General features: G+C 34.5%; 2 protein-coding genes across 2 annotated transcripts; one reads left to right on the forward strand and one right to left on the reverse strand.

The window, feature by feature from the left end:
• Positions 1–8,080: 8,080 nt before the first annotated feature.
• On the forward strand, positions 8,081–13,247 carry LOC120009870 (syntaxin-81-like). The gene is made up of 7 exons (XM_038860629.1): positions 8,081–8,234; positions 8,328–8,411; positions 8,509–8,613; positions 8,756–8,899; positions 11,106–11,348; positions 11,453–11,584; positions 12,950–13,247. The coding sequence occupies exons 1-7, from the start codon at positions 8,157–8,159 to the stop codon at positions 13,091–13,093; spliced, it is 930 nt and encodes a 309-aa protein (XP_038716557.1). The 5' UTR covers positions 8,081–8,156; the 3' UTR covers positions 13,094–13,247.
• A 470-nt stretch (positions 13,248–13,717) lies between these two features.
• On the reverse strand, positions 13,718–16,026 carry LOC119996171 (O-fucosyltransferase 19-like). The gene is made up of 8 exons (XM_038842716.1): positions 15,739–16,026; positions 15,575–15,647; positions 15,409–15,484; positions 15,169–15,252; positions 14,951–15,083; positions 14,630–14,862; positions 14,063–14,539; positions 13,718–13,970 (listed from the first exon to the last, which is right to left on the reverse strand). Exons 1-8 carry the CDS (start codon positions 16,024–16,026, stop codon positions 13,718–13,720), a joined length of 1,617 nt encoding a protein of 538 aa, XP_038698644.1.
• Positions 16,027–16,741: the final 715 nt, after the last annotated feature.

Raw genomic sequence — 16,741 nt, forward strand, 5'->3', positions numbered from 1 at the left:
ATGTGTTGTGATTATTCCAGTATTTTTTTCCACAATTTTTAAGCTTCTATCAGTGAAAAATTTGATGGCATATATGCTTGGATTTATCACAAATAAATATTGTTGAACTAAGAGGTGTGGCTCTCTTTTACCAACTTGATCACACCTTTGTCACTCTCTAGCTACACGCTTCTTTCACTTTGGTAATTGAACTTTCCTAGGTCATGTTCTATTTTTGCCTTTTAATAAATACAAGTTGATCAAACTAAACACAATCACATGTGCATATAGACAAGCTTCAAGCATTTTTGTTTGTTGATGGACACACACCTATACATATGTAAGGTTTTCTCAATGCCATGTTTCAAAGCATGTTTATTGTGTCATTTGAGTTATGGCTTATGATTTTAAACTCTTGACAGGTAGGTAAGGAGGAGCGGAGCCTTACATTGATATTTCTCTAGTTTTTTTTCTTTTTATTTTTCTCTTATTTCTTTAGGCTGGTCTTCTCTTCTTTTTCCCTCTTTGAAGGGAAACTGGTTGCTATTTCTCACTCTTAGGTAAAGAGAAGTAGATCCATACATTGATATTTCTCTAGCTTTTATATATCTAATTCTTCTCTTCATTTTGGTCGACTCTTGCCTTTTCTTTTAGCAGGCAATTTATTACGGCCCTTGGCATGACATATTTAGATTATGTTTTTGTGAGAAGTTTCAAAATATGATTCAGAAAAGGAGAATGGGACAAAGTGGAGGTACCATTTGATTTTATTATGTCTCTCCATTTATAGATTTGAAACTAAGATTTAAAAGATTAAATGAATGAAAGAATGCAGAAATGATTTGACAAATTTATTGATATCTACGTTTATTAATACTTATTAAAAAAAGGATCAAACACATGGATACTGATTCTACTGAACAGTGTCGATGAGAATTTTTTGACATCAATAACGACTTCAAAATAGTAATGCAATAGCCTGCAGCATAGCTGGGCTCTTCCTTGTTAGTATATAAGTATGCATGATAGGAACGAGTGTAGATACATTTTGAGCTTGAAAATAGCTATCTCACTTTATAACTTTCATCAACAACTTAATTCATACAATCATAATCCCTTATCAAACTCTTCCACTCTTTTTATGCTCCTTGAAGCTGTCATTATTAGAGGAATGAATTCCATCTCATTATTAGATTAAAGAGTGATTAACCCCTTGTGGGATGAATTCCATCCCAAATCCATCTTGGATTGGGATCCTTCCCTTACTTTGCTATCAGACTTCTAGTTGCCCATGTCTAAAAAAGATAAAAGCTTCTTTGGCACAATTTCACATTATTTAACACAAATCTCGCTCGTTTAGTTTCATTTGGTTGGTCTTGTATTTAGCCAAATACGCATTCATCTTGTACTAAAGCCTTTGCAAGTCCGTCATTTGACAGAGATTGTGATACCACAAAGTCTTACACAAAATAAAAGAGAAAAGCATAGGTCAAGCAATTTTTAGATTGGTTGAACAGGGCTTGAAAGAAAAAAAATCAACTAGCGCGATTGATATCTTAGTTAAATATTCGAAACTATGGAAAATCACAAATTTTCCCCCTTTTTTGTGTGTTCTTTTTGGTACTACTTTCCTTGGTAGTTGGAGAATGTTGTAGTGATCCGAAAGGCAGAGCACGACAACAAGAAGTTGAGCATTTTCAAATACAAGATCGTTGCAATTGTAATGATCCTTATTGGTAGTGGTGTTGGGGTTTGTCTTTGAATATTGGGGAAGACAATCATCCTTGCATTACATCCCGAAATAAATTTCTTTTACGCAATCAAAGTGTTTGCTGTTGTGGTTATACTAACGACAAGGTTCACATTCTTCCCAACGCCTTCGAGAACTTGACAAGCCCTTGTTTGAGTAAGAGTATTTGGCAAGACTTTCCATTCTTCTTGATGGCAAAGAAGATCATATGAGCCAAAATCAGCGGATAACAAAAGATGACCTTGAGACTTCTGGAAGTAGTTGGTAACATAAGTGTCAATTGTCAAGATCCCATTGCGACCAGCATTGCAACTAAATATCAACTAATGCATGTCAATAATTTGGGATGAGTTTGGTTCTATGCTCCCTACACAATTTGACTGCTAGGGAGCTCTCATTATTAGGGGAATGAATTATGCCTCATTATTAGATTGTTAGCCATTAACCCCTTGTGGAAGAATTTCATCACAAATCCATCTTGGGCAAGGCTTCTTTCCTGGCTTTGCTACTAGACTTCTAGTTGCCCACGTCTAAAAAAGATAAAAGTGTCTTTAGCACAATTCTACATTATTTAACACAAATCTCGCTCGTCTAGTTTCATTCGTATGGTTTCGTATTTCCCTTCCCTGGTTTTGTTGCAAAGGTGGTTGCAAAGGCAATCTTGATGATTGATACTTATGCTACCAACTACTTGAATAAGTCTCAAGATCATGTTCGCTATCCGCAGATTCTTCCGTGGATTATGGCTTATCCAATCTTATTCGCCATTGAGAAGAAGGGAAAATCTTGCCAACGACTCTCACTCAAACAAGTGCTTATCAAGTTCTCAAACACATTAGGAAGAATATAAGCCCCGTAGCCAATATAATCCCAGTAGTGAAGACTTTGATTGCGTAAAGTAAATTTGTTTCGGAATGTAATGTAGGGATGATTGTCTTCCCCAAAGATCAAAGAAATTGTTTCGATCTTGTACTTGAGAATGCCCAACTTCTTGTTGTCATGCCACAAATGGTATAGCAAGAAAATTAAGAGAGAAGAATACTCCAAATTCTAAAAGAAATTTACACAAAAGTAGAAATTGATTATGGTTTTATTATATTTGTGCTCCTTATTTTTTTTTTGTTATTAGGATTTGATTACTCTAATTTGGTGTACTTGACATTGAAAATGCGGTTCGTATATTTGTGTTGTTAGAATTCGATTATTATTTCATTTTATTTTGTATCAAGCCACGAACCGTTCTAATCACAAAATAATAAAATCATAACCAATTACGACAACACAAATAATAAACACTACCGATATAAATACTCAAATATGTTATTTTTGAGTTGCCTTACTGGTTTAGACCACCCAGTGCATTCCATTAGATAAAAAAAATAAGTCAATGGTTTAAACCACCCATTCCTTGGTGATGTACATCATATTTGTATGTTTTTATTAAGTTGTAAATTTACTGTTGAATCATGTGTTTTTTTATTTGATCTGTTGTTGGTAGCATGGACAGAGTCATGTTTGTTTTCTTCTTAATTAGTTGCAATCAATATCATAATGCTTTAATCATCAATTTTGTTCCCAAAAAAATATTAGTACACAAATAAACCTTAAATCATAACAATAAGATTTGTTATATAAAAATTACAATGAGCAGCACAAAAATAGAGACCAAGTATTAGGTGGTCTACACAATTATACGTGGAATTTGATTTTTTTTACTTAGGGCACTTGCAATGGTGGGCTTTTAGGCAAGCATGGATGGTTTAAATGGATCTCTAATGGGAAATAGAAAGGTGCAATTCATACAATGATGGGCATTTTGGCAAACAAAATTATTGAACCAAGTTGGTGACCAAAGACTTCTGTTAGGGCATCAAATGGCCTGATTGGTGTGGATCCATTCTCAACATCAACTGCTTTGGCTCTGTTCACCTCTTGAAGAAGAAGAAGATCAATTTCGAGCCTTTCGACTTCAAATTGTTCTTCGCCAGAACATGTGAGGAGGATAAGTACAATTTGGTGCAAAGTAATCTCTCAAAAGATCATTGTGAGCCATCTCGTAATTTCTATGGATGTTAATGCGTGTTCTTGGTTGGACAGGACCAGGGGTGATACCATCATGGTAAGCATTTGAATAGCATTTTGCATTTCCTGTTGCTCAAAAGCATACAAGTCTTCATCTGAATCATCACTCGACTCCTCCTCAACAATGTTGGCTTTTCGACGAAAGAAATTCCACCTTCCCTGAGAAGAATCTCCAGACATTGTTATCTATTGATAACTTTAATAAATGAAATTTTGTTGAAGTAGAATGGAGATTTGATTTGGCTCTGCTCAAAATGTTGAGTGTTTAGGATATTTATAGACAAAGGAGGCATGTATACAAGAAAAACAATTGCAAATGTGACCATGATATATTTTCTTCCATCATTTACAATTTCTTTTTTTTAAAAAAAAATATTGTATTTTTTTACTTGGTGTAAAATTTTATTAATTAAAATAAGTGTTGATGGTTAATGAAATTTAATAGAAAATCATGTTTAGGAGTATATATTGTTGTATGTTATTCAAATATTTGCCACCAAAATTAACCAACTCAAGCCAACATCATCATTGTACAATGACAAGAGACAATACATTTCCATTCCTATCCACATCAGCAAAACACATTTCCCAATACAAATTAATATCCCCATAACACAACAATTATTGCAAGTGCCCTTATGTATTTTTTTGTTGATCTAGAAGAAATTTTTCATAATTGGTTGTTTTTTTAATGATGTCTTTGACTACATCTTTTTTTCAAATGTTGAGTTTCCAGCATGTTTTGGTGCAAAATGTACCAAAACACATCTATGGCTGCATGCGCGCTTTGGTTTGTTGTGGTCTTGTCTGTCACATACGGGAAGCGAGATTCCCGCATCATGTATAATCTACCAGCAACATCATTGTCTTCAATTACTTTTAATGGTACAGTCATAATAGTGGATACTAACCGATCGTTGCCAATTGTCTCTCTCGGATATTCATGCATTTTGTCGTTTTGCTTAAAAACCCCTTCTCTAACTTTGCTTTATTCAAAATTTAGTTGTCAAAACAACAGATTTTTTTACTTCATTTTTTTTATAAAAGCTAGTTTCAACATAAGTTTTAGGCTTGAAATCCGGGTTAAATATAAAATTTTTATCTGGTTTAAAACCTTCCCCTTTTAGCAATGCGAACCAAGTTTGCAATTACATATTAAACTTATACTTTGTACACTACTCTATGGATACAACTCATAAATAATTTGTCAATTCACATGAATAAGACTCATAAATAATTCTTCCTTTTTTCAATTTATTCTCCCTTTCTTTTATTTGACACATATTATAATATGCATCATTGAAAACTATATATTCATGATGCTAATTTGATGAAATGTTGAGCAAAGAAGATAAAATAATAAAGGCAAAATATACAACAAAATGTTCTTTATCCCTGAGGACAATCAAATTTTCCAATATATTTGGGATTCTGTGGATTCTTTTCATCCCTAACAAAATATCAGTGATAAGCAAAAGACAACCAATATTAAGAAATCAATTCCAAATCCAAGTATCCAACCAAGATATCAATTAAGATTTGTGATATAGAAATCACAACGAGTAGCTCAAAAATATAGATGAAGTATTAGGTGGTCTACACGGTTATAATGTGGAATTTGTTTTTTTTTTTTTACTTAGTATTTTTTGTTGATCTAGAGTATTTACATCTTTTTTCAAGTGTTGAGTCTCCTGCATGTTTTTTGATTTTTCATTTAAGGTGTTTTTTAAATTTAGTATTGTCAGATGCTTTCTCAATAGAGTAATTTATGGTGGTTTGTTTGTGCCTTTTTTGACTCATCCTCCCCATCAATAACCAAGTTTAAGGATGGTATCATTAGTATTGATTCTTAGTGCAAAATGTACCAAAACTCAATTGTGGCTGCATGTGCACCTTGGTTTGTTGTGGTCTTGTCTGTCACATGAGGAAAGCGAGATTCCCGCATCATGTATAATCTGCTAGCAGCATTCTTGTCGTCAATTGCTTTTAATGGTACAACCGTAGTAGCGAATACTAGCCGACCATTGCCAATTCTCTCTCTCTTCTCTCTTGGATATTCATGTGTTTTGTCGTTTTGCTTAAAAACTGGGTTAAGTGCAAATAGGTCACTCAAAGATAGGTTAGTTTGCAATTAGGTCACGCAAAGATAAAAATTTCAAATTGGGTCACTCAATGTTATGAATTTAAGCAATTAGGCCATTCATGTCCAATTCCGATCAATTGCTTGCCGAAATTTATTGACATGTCACGATTTTATCACATTGGAACGTTAATAGCTTATGTGGCATTTGTAATAACAATTACACGTCATTTAAAAATAAAAGAAATGAGACAGAATTTCCAAGGTTTTGAAAATCGGATCGGTCATTGAATTGGAAAATTTATTAGTTCAAGGTTCAAAGGTCCAATCGGGGTTCAAATATGGTTCAATATAATTAATTATAAAATATATAATTATTTAAATATAAATAATAATTATAAAATTTTGATACTTTATAACTCACAATATTAGAAATGTTTGAATACATGTAATAATACAAATTTTGACATATAGAATTAATGTATTCCTTTAAACAAATAATTATAGCGTAATTGGTTAAAAAATTGGTGTTATGAATGAGAGAATATGAGTTCGAACCCCAACAATAAGAAGTTTTTTTTAAAAAATTCACATTTAATCTAATGAGGGATGAGTCAATTAATGTCTTTATTAAATATATCATGTTTTTAATTAGATACAATGAATATGTTAAATTTTTCAATAAGGTAGAGGTCATAATTGAATATATTATATTGAATTCACTTCATTTTCTAATAAAAAAAATGTCTTGTTGCCTAGTTGATAAGGATCTTTAGATTTTGAGTAAAGGTCAATTGGTTTTATTCTTAGCAAAAACATTATTTTCTTCATTTATTCAAAGACCAATCGATTCCTGTAAACCGGCCGGCTCAACCCGGTTCAACCAGAAGTCGGTTGGTTTCCATGAAAAACCGTCGATTCTAAAGTTCATCGTTTTTACATGTATTGAACGCACCGGATGCATGCGCGATCACTAGTTGGACGGGTTCGATCGGCCGGTTGGGTTTTCAAAACACTGAGAATTTCTTGTATGAAAGAAACCATAAAAAAATAAAATAAAAAAAGAAGGAAGAAATCAAGAAACTCGTTGCTTCTGGATGTGAAATCAAAAGTAAAAGGAATTTCTACAGAGACGGGTCTCTTCTTCGTAGATAAACACTCTATGAACAAAAGAGGTCTGTCGATTTTTGGTCCATAATTATCTCACCACTTTAATTGACAAAATACTTGGAAGATCCTAAATCAGGCCGCAACAAATTCTTTTTAATTTTTTTTATACACTTGATAATGGTAACCTAGTGGGTCCAAAATAATTAAAAAGTTAACTGTTAACCTATTATCTAAGTTGTATTTTAGCTAAAGAACTCTCCTAGTCTCCTACACAACAAGGTGTACACGCAATTATCAAGTCAATCCATCTTTCATTTTTTTTTTTTAATCATCAATTACCAAAAAATCATTTCCTTGCATTTGCATTTATGATTGCAGTTTTTACTGTCACCTTTAAAACACAATTTATAAGACAAAAGAAATTTTCAGAATTAAAAATTTAAAAGAAATTTGCATGAATAACTTATAAAATTTTATTAACGATACCTGTAACAGTAGCAGGTAACAGTAGCTTCTGTATAATGAAGTTTTTCAAAACTTAAACTTGTAAAAAACTATTTACGATTAACTATGTCACATGAAAGATTAAATGGATTGGTTATGTTATCGATAGAGAAAGAAATATTAGAAAATCTTGAATATAAAATTTTAATTAGTGATTTTACAAAATAAATCAATTTTTAATAAAAATTTTAAAAATATATTAAATTTAAAGGGCCCGTTTATAATATTTGTCTAACACCTCTAATTATGTTGAGTCAACCTCTTTTTTTTTAATACAAGTACAAATATAATATACGACATACCACCGGATCAAACCTATAAAAGTACAGGTGTCAACAGGCTCCACATAGGAGGCACAAATCAAGCCCACATAGGAACATACTATTAAGCCCACGTAGGAACAGACTAAGCCCACACACCTCATTGTAAATATTCGAAGGAGGTGAGACTACAACCCATAGCCTCAATCAGGGACATACAAAGTCATTACCACTTAATCAATAACTCATTTGCGTTGAGTCACCCTCTTTAATAGGTGAGGAAAAATTGATTTCAAATTACATAACTCAATTCGAGTTAGCTCGTTTGCTTTTAGCCTTTTAACGCGTTGCGCCGACTCAAAGCAGGATCTCCAAATTTTATGGTGAACAAATGGCGAGAATCAGAGACAGAACTGAGGATTTCAAAGATTCTGTGCGGCAAACGGCGGTTTCTCTTGGATGTAACGAGGTACGTCTCCTTAATGAGTATGCGTACTCTGTGGTTTCAATCTTTATCGGGCTTGTTCGTTTAAGAGAGCTTCTATGTCCGATGCGATTGCAGTCCAAATTGGCCTCGATTTTGGCATCTTTTATAATCCACAAACCTCGACAAAGATCACCGTTTACAAAAGCTGCGCTCAAAACGGTACAATTCGTGATTCTGTGTATTCACTTGCTTTGTAGTTTTTGCGACAATTAGAGTTATTGATTGTAACTATTGGGACTGATTTGGTTTCTTTTAGCTTGAGAGTATTGGAGAGTTGGAAAAGTTCTTGTTGAGGCATCGGAAGGATTATGTGGATCTGCATCGAACTACTGAACATGAAAGAGATAGCATTGAACATGAAGTAACTCATCTAACTTAACTTCATATGATCTAAGTAGCCACATTTTCTGTCATGAAATTGATAATTAAGGCCTTTCATTTTCAGATTATGATTGCATGTTTTCTGTTTACAATGAAAGATTTAAATAGTTTTATTTTTACAGGTTACTACTTTTATTAAAACCTGCAAAGAACAAATTGATATACTCAAGAATAGCATAAATGACGAGGAAGCAAACTCGAAAGGATGGCTTGGGATTAAGGCTGATAGACCCAATGCTGATACCATAGCACATAAACATGGAGTGGTATGGTTACTTTCTTAGTCCTATTTGACATTGAATTTTATCAATTCCGTTGGAAGTATGGTAATGTTTGATTGCTGTACTTTCTTCTGTATCTTGTCTCTTTCATTGCTTTTATCGCGACCTTCATGAGTACTAAACTTGATTGGGGATATTGTGAATCTCACCCTTGTGGATTTTCCTTTAAGCATGTCATAGGGACAATGCATAAAGTTAGCATCTATTCCGGATTTTTTTTTTAATTTTTCATCTGCAACTTCCTCTACTAGTCATACACTAGCTCCCCCGAAACTCAAAAGAACATGAAATACTGAGAATTTATGGAACCCAAATTTACTGTCAGTAACTTTTATTTTTTGAATGCATCAAGATTTATATAAAAAAAAATGCGTATTGAGTTTACTTTATTTCATTATACATATGTGTATATATGTGTGGATGTGTGTTTGTTGAATATATAGCTGTGTTCATATATATAAATATTCTCAGTAGTTTGTTTAATAAAGAATATTGGCAGTAATGAAGAATTTTTTAAACAAATAAATTTCGTTAAATGCCTTTTATGTTATATATATACATATATATATATATATATATATATATATATTTTTTTTTATGTTATGCCTTTTATCTATATATATATTTATGTTACATAATTTATAATTTTAATTGATTTGAAATAGTTATTGCAGATCCTATATGTATATTAAGCAAAAAAAATTGTTCACATGCATGTGCTTCTACAAAGGTCATGGTTTTGGGGAAATTTTTAGTTGACTATTTTTATTTTCCTCCCCAAACACCATATGGTGAGGTGTGAGAAAAACATTTTTAAAACGCTGATTTTCCACTAAACAAATGGAGCATAAGTGCCCACCACCAGGCTAATTATGTCTAGATAAGTTGTTACAGATTTTAGAAAGAAAAAACTTGCTAGTAGAGAGCCAGTTATCTGTTTAAAGGTCTATATCAGTGCCCTTTTCATTGAAGATTCTTTTGTTGCTTGCCAAAAAAATTAGCCAACATGTGATTGTTAATGAACTGTGAAGGACCTCGCTTTGTGTCTTGCCTCTGCAAACACAACAATAACATAAAGAGAATAACCTTCATACATTCACCAAAAAAAGTTAATTGTATGCCTAAGAAGGCTCCCCACTTCTACTCTTAATAATGCAATACCAATGAGGTGGAACCGTGGAAGTTAATTGTTACAAATAATTTCTAGATTTCCAGAGCAGAAAGATTGCCTTTATTCTTTTCAGCTACAATTAACGTGGAGGAGCACCATTAGCTTAATTTTTCAAGCGCCTCTGCATCCTACAAAGTGCAAGAGTTCGAATTCTGTTCCAGTTGAACGACAGGGAAAAAAAGATACAAATAGTGTGATGAAATTTAGTGTTGATGCACACTTTTGTTAGGAAACTCCGTCGTGATTTTATGAGATACTATTTTTCATATCCCTGACTTTTTTTAATTACAAATTTGGCACCTGCAATACATATGTTTTTTTGTTGTACTATTTCCTGTTTTTCTGTTACAAAGCATGAGTTGTGGTGAGGTTTACCATAAGAAATTGAACTTTAAATTAATACCTCGCCTGCTACCAATTAAATGTGCTTCACAAGTTAGTGGTATTTCTTTAGACCTCTAAGATTTATAAGTTCAGAGAGTTCTGCAAAAGGCTTTCAAGCTACTGTTCTGCCAGTTATAAATTACAATAGCAAAACATTGATAGGCAAGATGTATGCAGACCATACTTGCACATAATATGTGGAGAGGCTGTTTCCAAGAATTAAACCTATGACCTGTGACCTCTAGGTTTCACCCTTACAACTCCACCACTGTGCTACATGCTCGCATGTTCAAAAGGTAAACGACACTCGTGCATAATGCTCCCGCAATGGGCAAGGTCGGGGATAGACAAGATATACGCAGACCTTATTCCCACATAATATGTGGAGATGCTGTTTCTTGGAATTGAACTTATGACCTTTAGGTTGCACCCCTTCATCTAGAGTACAATAAGAATTTTTTCTAATACTCCTTGTCTTCCATGACAAGAATCACGTGCTTAAGAACTGTGGTAATCCTCTCTATATTTGTCTTTAGGAGCATGATTGTTTTGGAGGCTTGTTGTAGATGCATGCCTTGATGTATAGGACAATTTTTAGCTGATTAACTTACTGCTATCCAGCGTCTTTATCTGTAGGTTCTGATTTTAAGTGAGAAACTCCATTCAGTTACAGCACAATTTGATCAACTAAGAACCATACGCTTCCAAGATACTATTAACAAAGCAATACCGAGAAGAAAGCTTAATCGTGTTACTACTTCAAATTCTTCAGAGACCTCTAAAATGAACCATTCCGATCTCAGGGAGCCTGATGAAATTCATCCTGAGCCTCTCAGAGTAAAACAACAACTTTTGGATGATGAAACTCGTGCCCTTCAGGTAATTAGATGGTTTTATGCTTTGATACCAGACCTTGTTTGGATTTTTGTTTAAAAATGAACATTGTGCAACTAACTCTACTTGCTACTGTACATGTTCGTCAGGTGGAGTTGACGAGTCTTCTAGATGCTGTCCAGGAAACTGAAACTAAGATGGTGGAAATGTCTGCATTAAATCACCTCATGTCCACACATGTTCTACAACAAGCACAACAAATTGAGTTTCTATACGAGCAAGTTAGTTGTTTTTTTCCTCTTTTTTCTCCATTTATATTCCGATGCTTATTTGTCCACGTTTGCAGCCGCATCCTTTATGATGAAAAACTAGCATAACAACTCCTGGGCACAAGATTCTCTCAGTGGGTGGGGTCGGGGACATGTAGAATGTATGCGGATGTTGTCCCCACATCCACATAGTATGTGGAGAGATTTTTTTCCAATAATTGAACGTCACTTATAGGTTGCACCCCTACCACTAGAGCACATACTCGCCCGTCAAATTGTGAATTGCTTGTAATGGAACCTCTCCATTTTTTTCTGGATGGCCATCCTTCCCTCCATTATGGAGTAAAAGCAAGTTAAATTTGTGTTTCTTGTCAACTGAGGGGTCACATGAACTTGTTTTCTGGGAGCAGTTCTGATATTTTTGTGCATAACTTATCCTGCTTTTTAGTAGGCAGCATCGAAGATCTAACCAACTAGATTCTAACTCTCTGAATATCACTTCAGAGTGAGTTCAAACCTGCTTTTTGGTAGCCATCATTAAACCAGATCTTAATTTCAGATCAGTTTGGAGGCAGTGTGTTTTTTATGCCAAGATCACCATCCTGGTTGTTGGCTTTGCCGTATAACTCCCTACTGTTGTGACCTTTCACCTTATATATATGCTACAATCATCATCATCCGAGTTTTTATCTCAAAAGTTTAGGGATCCGAGTTTTTATCTCAAAAGTTTAGGGTCGGCTCTATGAGGCTAGGAAATGAAATGGGCTTTTCTACTGTAGATGCCTAGCAATGATAAAGATAAAATGAGTTCCTAGATGGTGCACTAATTATGGAGCTGTATTAATGTTTAGGCGTTCTTGGTAGTATTTCCACCACTCACCTCACAAACAGCTCGAATCCCCAACAGCTTCCCATCTACCACCCCCCCCCCCCCCCCAACAACCCTTGCCCACCCAGAATAACTCAGAAATAAATAAATAAAAAAGTCACCTATGGAAAGAAACTTAATGTTCAGACTTCCACGACTATATTTTATTATATTCTCTCTTACATTAAAACCTTCACTCATTCCTATCCTCAGCGGCTAAGGAACAGATCTTTTATTGAGGTTAATTCTTTTGTTCCAACATTTCTCTTTGGGTTTTCTGTAGATTGTTGTATTTAATTTTGCCTCTATCTCTAGTTGCAATCCCATCTCATATTTCCAACAATGGATGAAGACTCAATATATGTTGATGAACAAATTTTATTGCGTGTTGGAACTGAATATATTATGAATTCCTTTTGGTTGTAAGTCACATTGGAGCTCTTTTACGTGCTTGTTCTATTTTGGTCCTGAGAAATGCAATCTTTTTTCTTTCTTATGTTATGTTGCAGGCCGTTGAAGCTACAAAGAATGTACAGCTTGGTAACAAGGAATTGTCACAAGCCATCCAGAGGAATAGCAGTAGCAGAACCTTTCTTTTGCTATTTCTGTTTGTACTTACTTTTTCAATCATCTTTCTTGATTGGTACAGTTAAATTCATTGACCATCACATAATTGTTTGGTAATTTTACAGACAAGGAAATTACTTTATTGTCCTTGTAGGCAGAAGAAAATATATTTAAATTTATGCAGAGTGACTCAGAATCTTCTATTTCCCATTTATTTGAAAATTACAGCTTCCAAGTTCATCGCAGCTTTCTACTCCAGCCTGCTTTTTTTTTAGGCAGAATAATTTTCCTCATTGATGTTAATTAAATTGCTGCATAAAAGTTAACTAGATAAGCCTTTTAACAGGTGTTCTTAAGTCTCTTTTCCATATGGACTTCTACCAGAAGAAAAGAAGGGAAAGGGAAAGAAAGTCTTAAGAAAATAACATAAGAGGGTAATCCAACAGGGGTTAAAAAGGAGTGATTTATCACTCTCTAAAATCTCAGAATCTCAATCTACTAACTCAGAGCCAACTCCTAAATCCTAACCTACCTCCTATTGCCATGCATATAGATCTATCTCCGTACGAAACGATCTTACTGATAAGGCCCCAAAAGCAAAATCCTTCAGCTGAGCAGGAGGCTTAGTAAAAACTACCCATGTACAATTGACTCAGCTACAGCCAAGGCAATAGGGGTTCGCAATATGTACAAGACAATGCATATGCTACTCAGTCGATCGTAAGCTCAGTCGCATTTTCCATTCTGATCACGTTTTCCATTCTGACCGATTTTGACTTGTCGCAGATGCAACCGGGGAAAGGATTTGCGTAGAAACTTTCCTCGTGTCTCGGAACATCTCTAACTTGTCTGTGATATGGTGCTCCAATCCTTTTCTCATGTAACCTCCTAACTTCCGATGAAAATTCATCCCACAACATCGAACCATGGTCCAGCTTGTCAATCAATCTGACAAAGTTCAATCTGCAACATACATTAAACCCACATTTCACCTTAAAAGCAACCCAAAACAAGTAAGTTTCTGTATATAGGACTAAAAAAAGTAAAATACATACATGTCAGGTCTGATTGTTTTCCGGAAACCTTCGAATATCCGATGACCCTGAACTGCCTGAGCCATGTGTCCATCATATGTATAAATAAAAACATCACTCTCCAGCGCTACAATGTTGTCGATTGCAGCAAGCTTGTTCGAGTGTTTCTCAAAAGGCTTCAATTCTTCTTCTGTTGCTAAATTCGAATGAGAGAATACGTTTGGATACTTATCTGTAAGTCCCCTAATCCCATTCTCACCATAAATTTTCCCTGCAACTATATAAATATTCGTATCCGAAGGATAACCAAGGGCTTCAAGAAACACAGCAGCCTCTCTTGGGGTCATCGGGCATAGCCCTTCAACTCTTTTTGCTGTACCATTGATTATTTTCTCCTTCCAACGGGATACGCTATACCTTAATCTCTCAAGCTCCTTATCCTCCTCTTCAGTGAGATTGTGGCTGCACCCTGTGAAGGACAGCATGTCCTTTTCATATCTACAATACATGATTTCTTTGTTACGGAAAATCGAATTGTGAAATCAAAGTTAACATTGATTTGTTTATACAGAACATGCAAGCAAGTACCTTAAATGGAGAGCTATAAAAGGCTTGTCGTCTTTCTTCAACCGATCAACCAGCTTCTCTCCAAGCTCTGTAATTTCATCTGTGTATTTTAGTCCTACGTACATTGCACGACAACGTAACCTTTGAATCGAGCCAGCAAGGCCGTTATTGGCCAGACGCGAATCAGAGAGCGTAAAATGGATTACTTTACGCTTCCTTAATAATGCAGACATCTTTACTCTGTAATAATTAGGCTGCATAATAAAAATGGCAACTCATTTTCTTATCCCAAAGTACACTAATTAGTATGAAAAATAATTTGTATCTATACATTCTGTATACCTTTGAATAAGAAACTGGAGCCATTTTGTGGGGCGCTATTCTTGCAAATTGGGGAGGAAGACACTCCACAATGTTGATATCATCCTTCAAAGTTTCTATGAAATGTGTTCGATTGAAGATATCCTTAAAATCACTGAAATCAATAACACATTCATTAACGCTTTTATTCCTGTGTATCATTTCTTGAATTTTTAACAGAACTATATTAAAATCCATACCTGGTATCAGTCCAGAAAGATTTGTGATCTAAATAAGGAAAAACCAGTGCAGCGTTCATGAGTTTTGCAATTGCCACCATATCGCTTATCTGCGTCGCCAAAAAAAAAATTCATCAAACTTTACTATTTAAGAAGAAAACTACAAAAAATGTAATGGTATATATATATATATATATATATAAGGCTATAAACCTAAAGGTCAATGCATAAGAAATGCAAGAGAGATCATGCTGTGTACACCATACCCCAGTTCTCATCTGATTCAATCCTCCATTGGCATGAACAAGAATATAACCATTTGAACCAGTTTCATTCCCTGCACCATACAATGTTGTAACAGTTAGTAAAGATGAACCAAGGACAATTTTATCATGAAATCAAGAACAAGCTGACAATACTTATATACTTTTTTGATTTCGAGATCGGCTGATGCATTGACAGTAGTTTTCACTGTTGGGTTTCATCCAGATTTCAGGAGTCTGTTGCATAAGAAAATAGAAGAAATATTTTCAAAAAATATATTGTACGGCCAGTAACAAAACCAAAAACAAGAAATGTAATGGCCGGTACCGGTAACAACTTGGGTGGTGCAACATGATTCTTCATTTCGTCGCCTTCCCCATTAACAACATTGTTTGCCATTCCTTGAGACTCATAGACCAGTTTTTGTGTTATCAATCCCTCTCCACCATCCTTCAAACTACTAAACAACGCAAATTTAGCCATTAATGATAGAAATATTAGCCCTAATAAGCTCCCGAACCCACAACCTCGGCTCATATTGCCAACTCTTCTACGAAGCCGCATTGTTGTCGCCATTTTACCTCCTCCATACTCGAGCACACGTCTCCTCGTCATCTCCTTGGCGTCGTTGATTTATATAGAGACACATTTCATTTTCATAGATTCATAGAAAGGAAGAGAGAAAAGGCTAATGAGGAAGGCAAATGGAAACGGTGTTTAACGGTTGTTGTTTTTGTATACGCTGTGTTGTTTCAATCATTTTGGAAGATTGTGTGAGACCGTTATGCAAGGCGTTGTAATCTCTTGGCTTGCGACTTATATAGGAAACGAGTCATAGAAGGCGTTGTATTCTCTTTGGCTTGCGACTTATAGGAAAGTAGTCATAGGAGAGTCATAGGTGTCTCCCACAAGTTTCATCCATTAAGTACTTGGCTTATATAAAACTTCTAATTAGACCATATGTGTATACATACTAGAATTGAACTCATTGAGAAAATGAACTTTTAGATGTGAATAAAGCATGATAGCTTTATCTTTAATCTTGTATATAAATGTAGAAGTGAAAAAGGTCGGGTTTTTTTTTTCTAATTTTTAATATAAATTTAGCCGATTGATCGATTGGTTATTGTCGGTTTCTTCGGTTTTTTTCGATCATTTTTTAAAAGAAATATGTAAATTTTTTGATAAAAACCGACTGTTCGGAAGGTTAACCGTTCAGTTTAGTTTTGTTGGTAAACTTTTATAACCCTATGTAAATGTGTCCGATAAAATAGTAGCAAAAAGTTCTCATTTTTAAATATTTATTTAAAAAAGCCTTCTATGGGCCCAT

Source organism: Tripterygium wilfordii, chromosome 1, assembly GCF_013401445.1.
Source record: "Tripterygium wilfordii isolate XIE 37 chromosome 1, ASM1340144v1, whole genome shotgun sequence".
NCBI classification, from domain to species: Eukaryota; Viridiplantae; Streptophyta; class Magnoliopsida; order Celastrales; family Celastraceae; genus Tripterygium; species Tripterygium wilfordii.

Excerpts from the sequence above, each read along its gene's own strand:
- LOC120009870 (XM_038860629.1), top strand. The coding sequence starts at position 8,157 with ATGGCGAGAATCAGAGACAGAACTGAGGATTTCAAAGATTCTGTGCGG. Across the intron at positions 8,235-8,327 it reads TTTCTCTTGGATGTAACGAG|TCCAAATTGGCCTCGATTTT; the intron begins GTACGTCTCCTT and ends ATGCGATTGCAG. Across the intron at positions 11,349-11,452 it reads ATGAAACTCGTGCCCTTCAG|GTGGAGTTGACGAGTCTTCT; the intron begins GTAATTAGATGG and ends CATGTTCGTCAG.
- LOC119996171 (XM_038842716.1), bottom strand. The coding sequence starts at position 16,026 with ATGACGAGGAGACGTGTGCTCGAGTATGGAGGAGGTAAAATGGCGACA. Across the intron at positions 15,648-15,738 it reads CACCACCCAAGTTGTTACCG|ACTCCTGAAATCTGGATGAA; the intron begins GTACCGGCCATT and ends CTTATGCAACAG. Across the intron at positions 13,971-14,062 it reads AAAACAATCAGACCTGACAT|ATTGAACTTTGTCAGATTGA; the intron begins GTATGTATTTTA and ends TGTATGTTGCAG.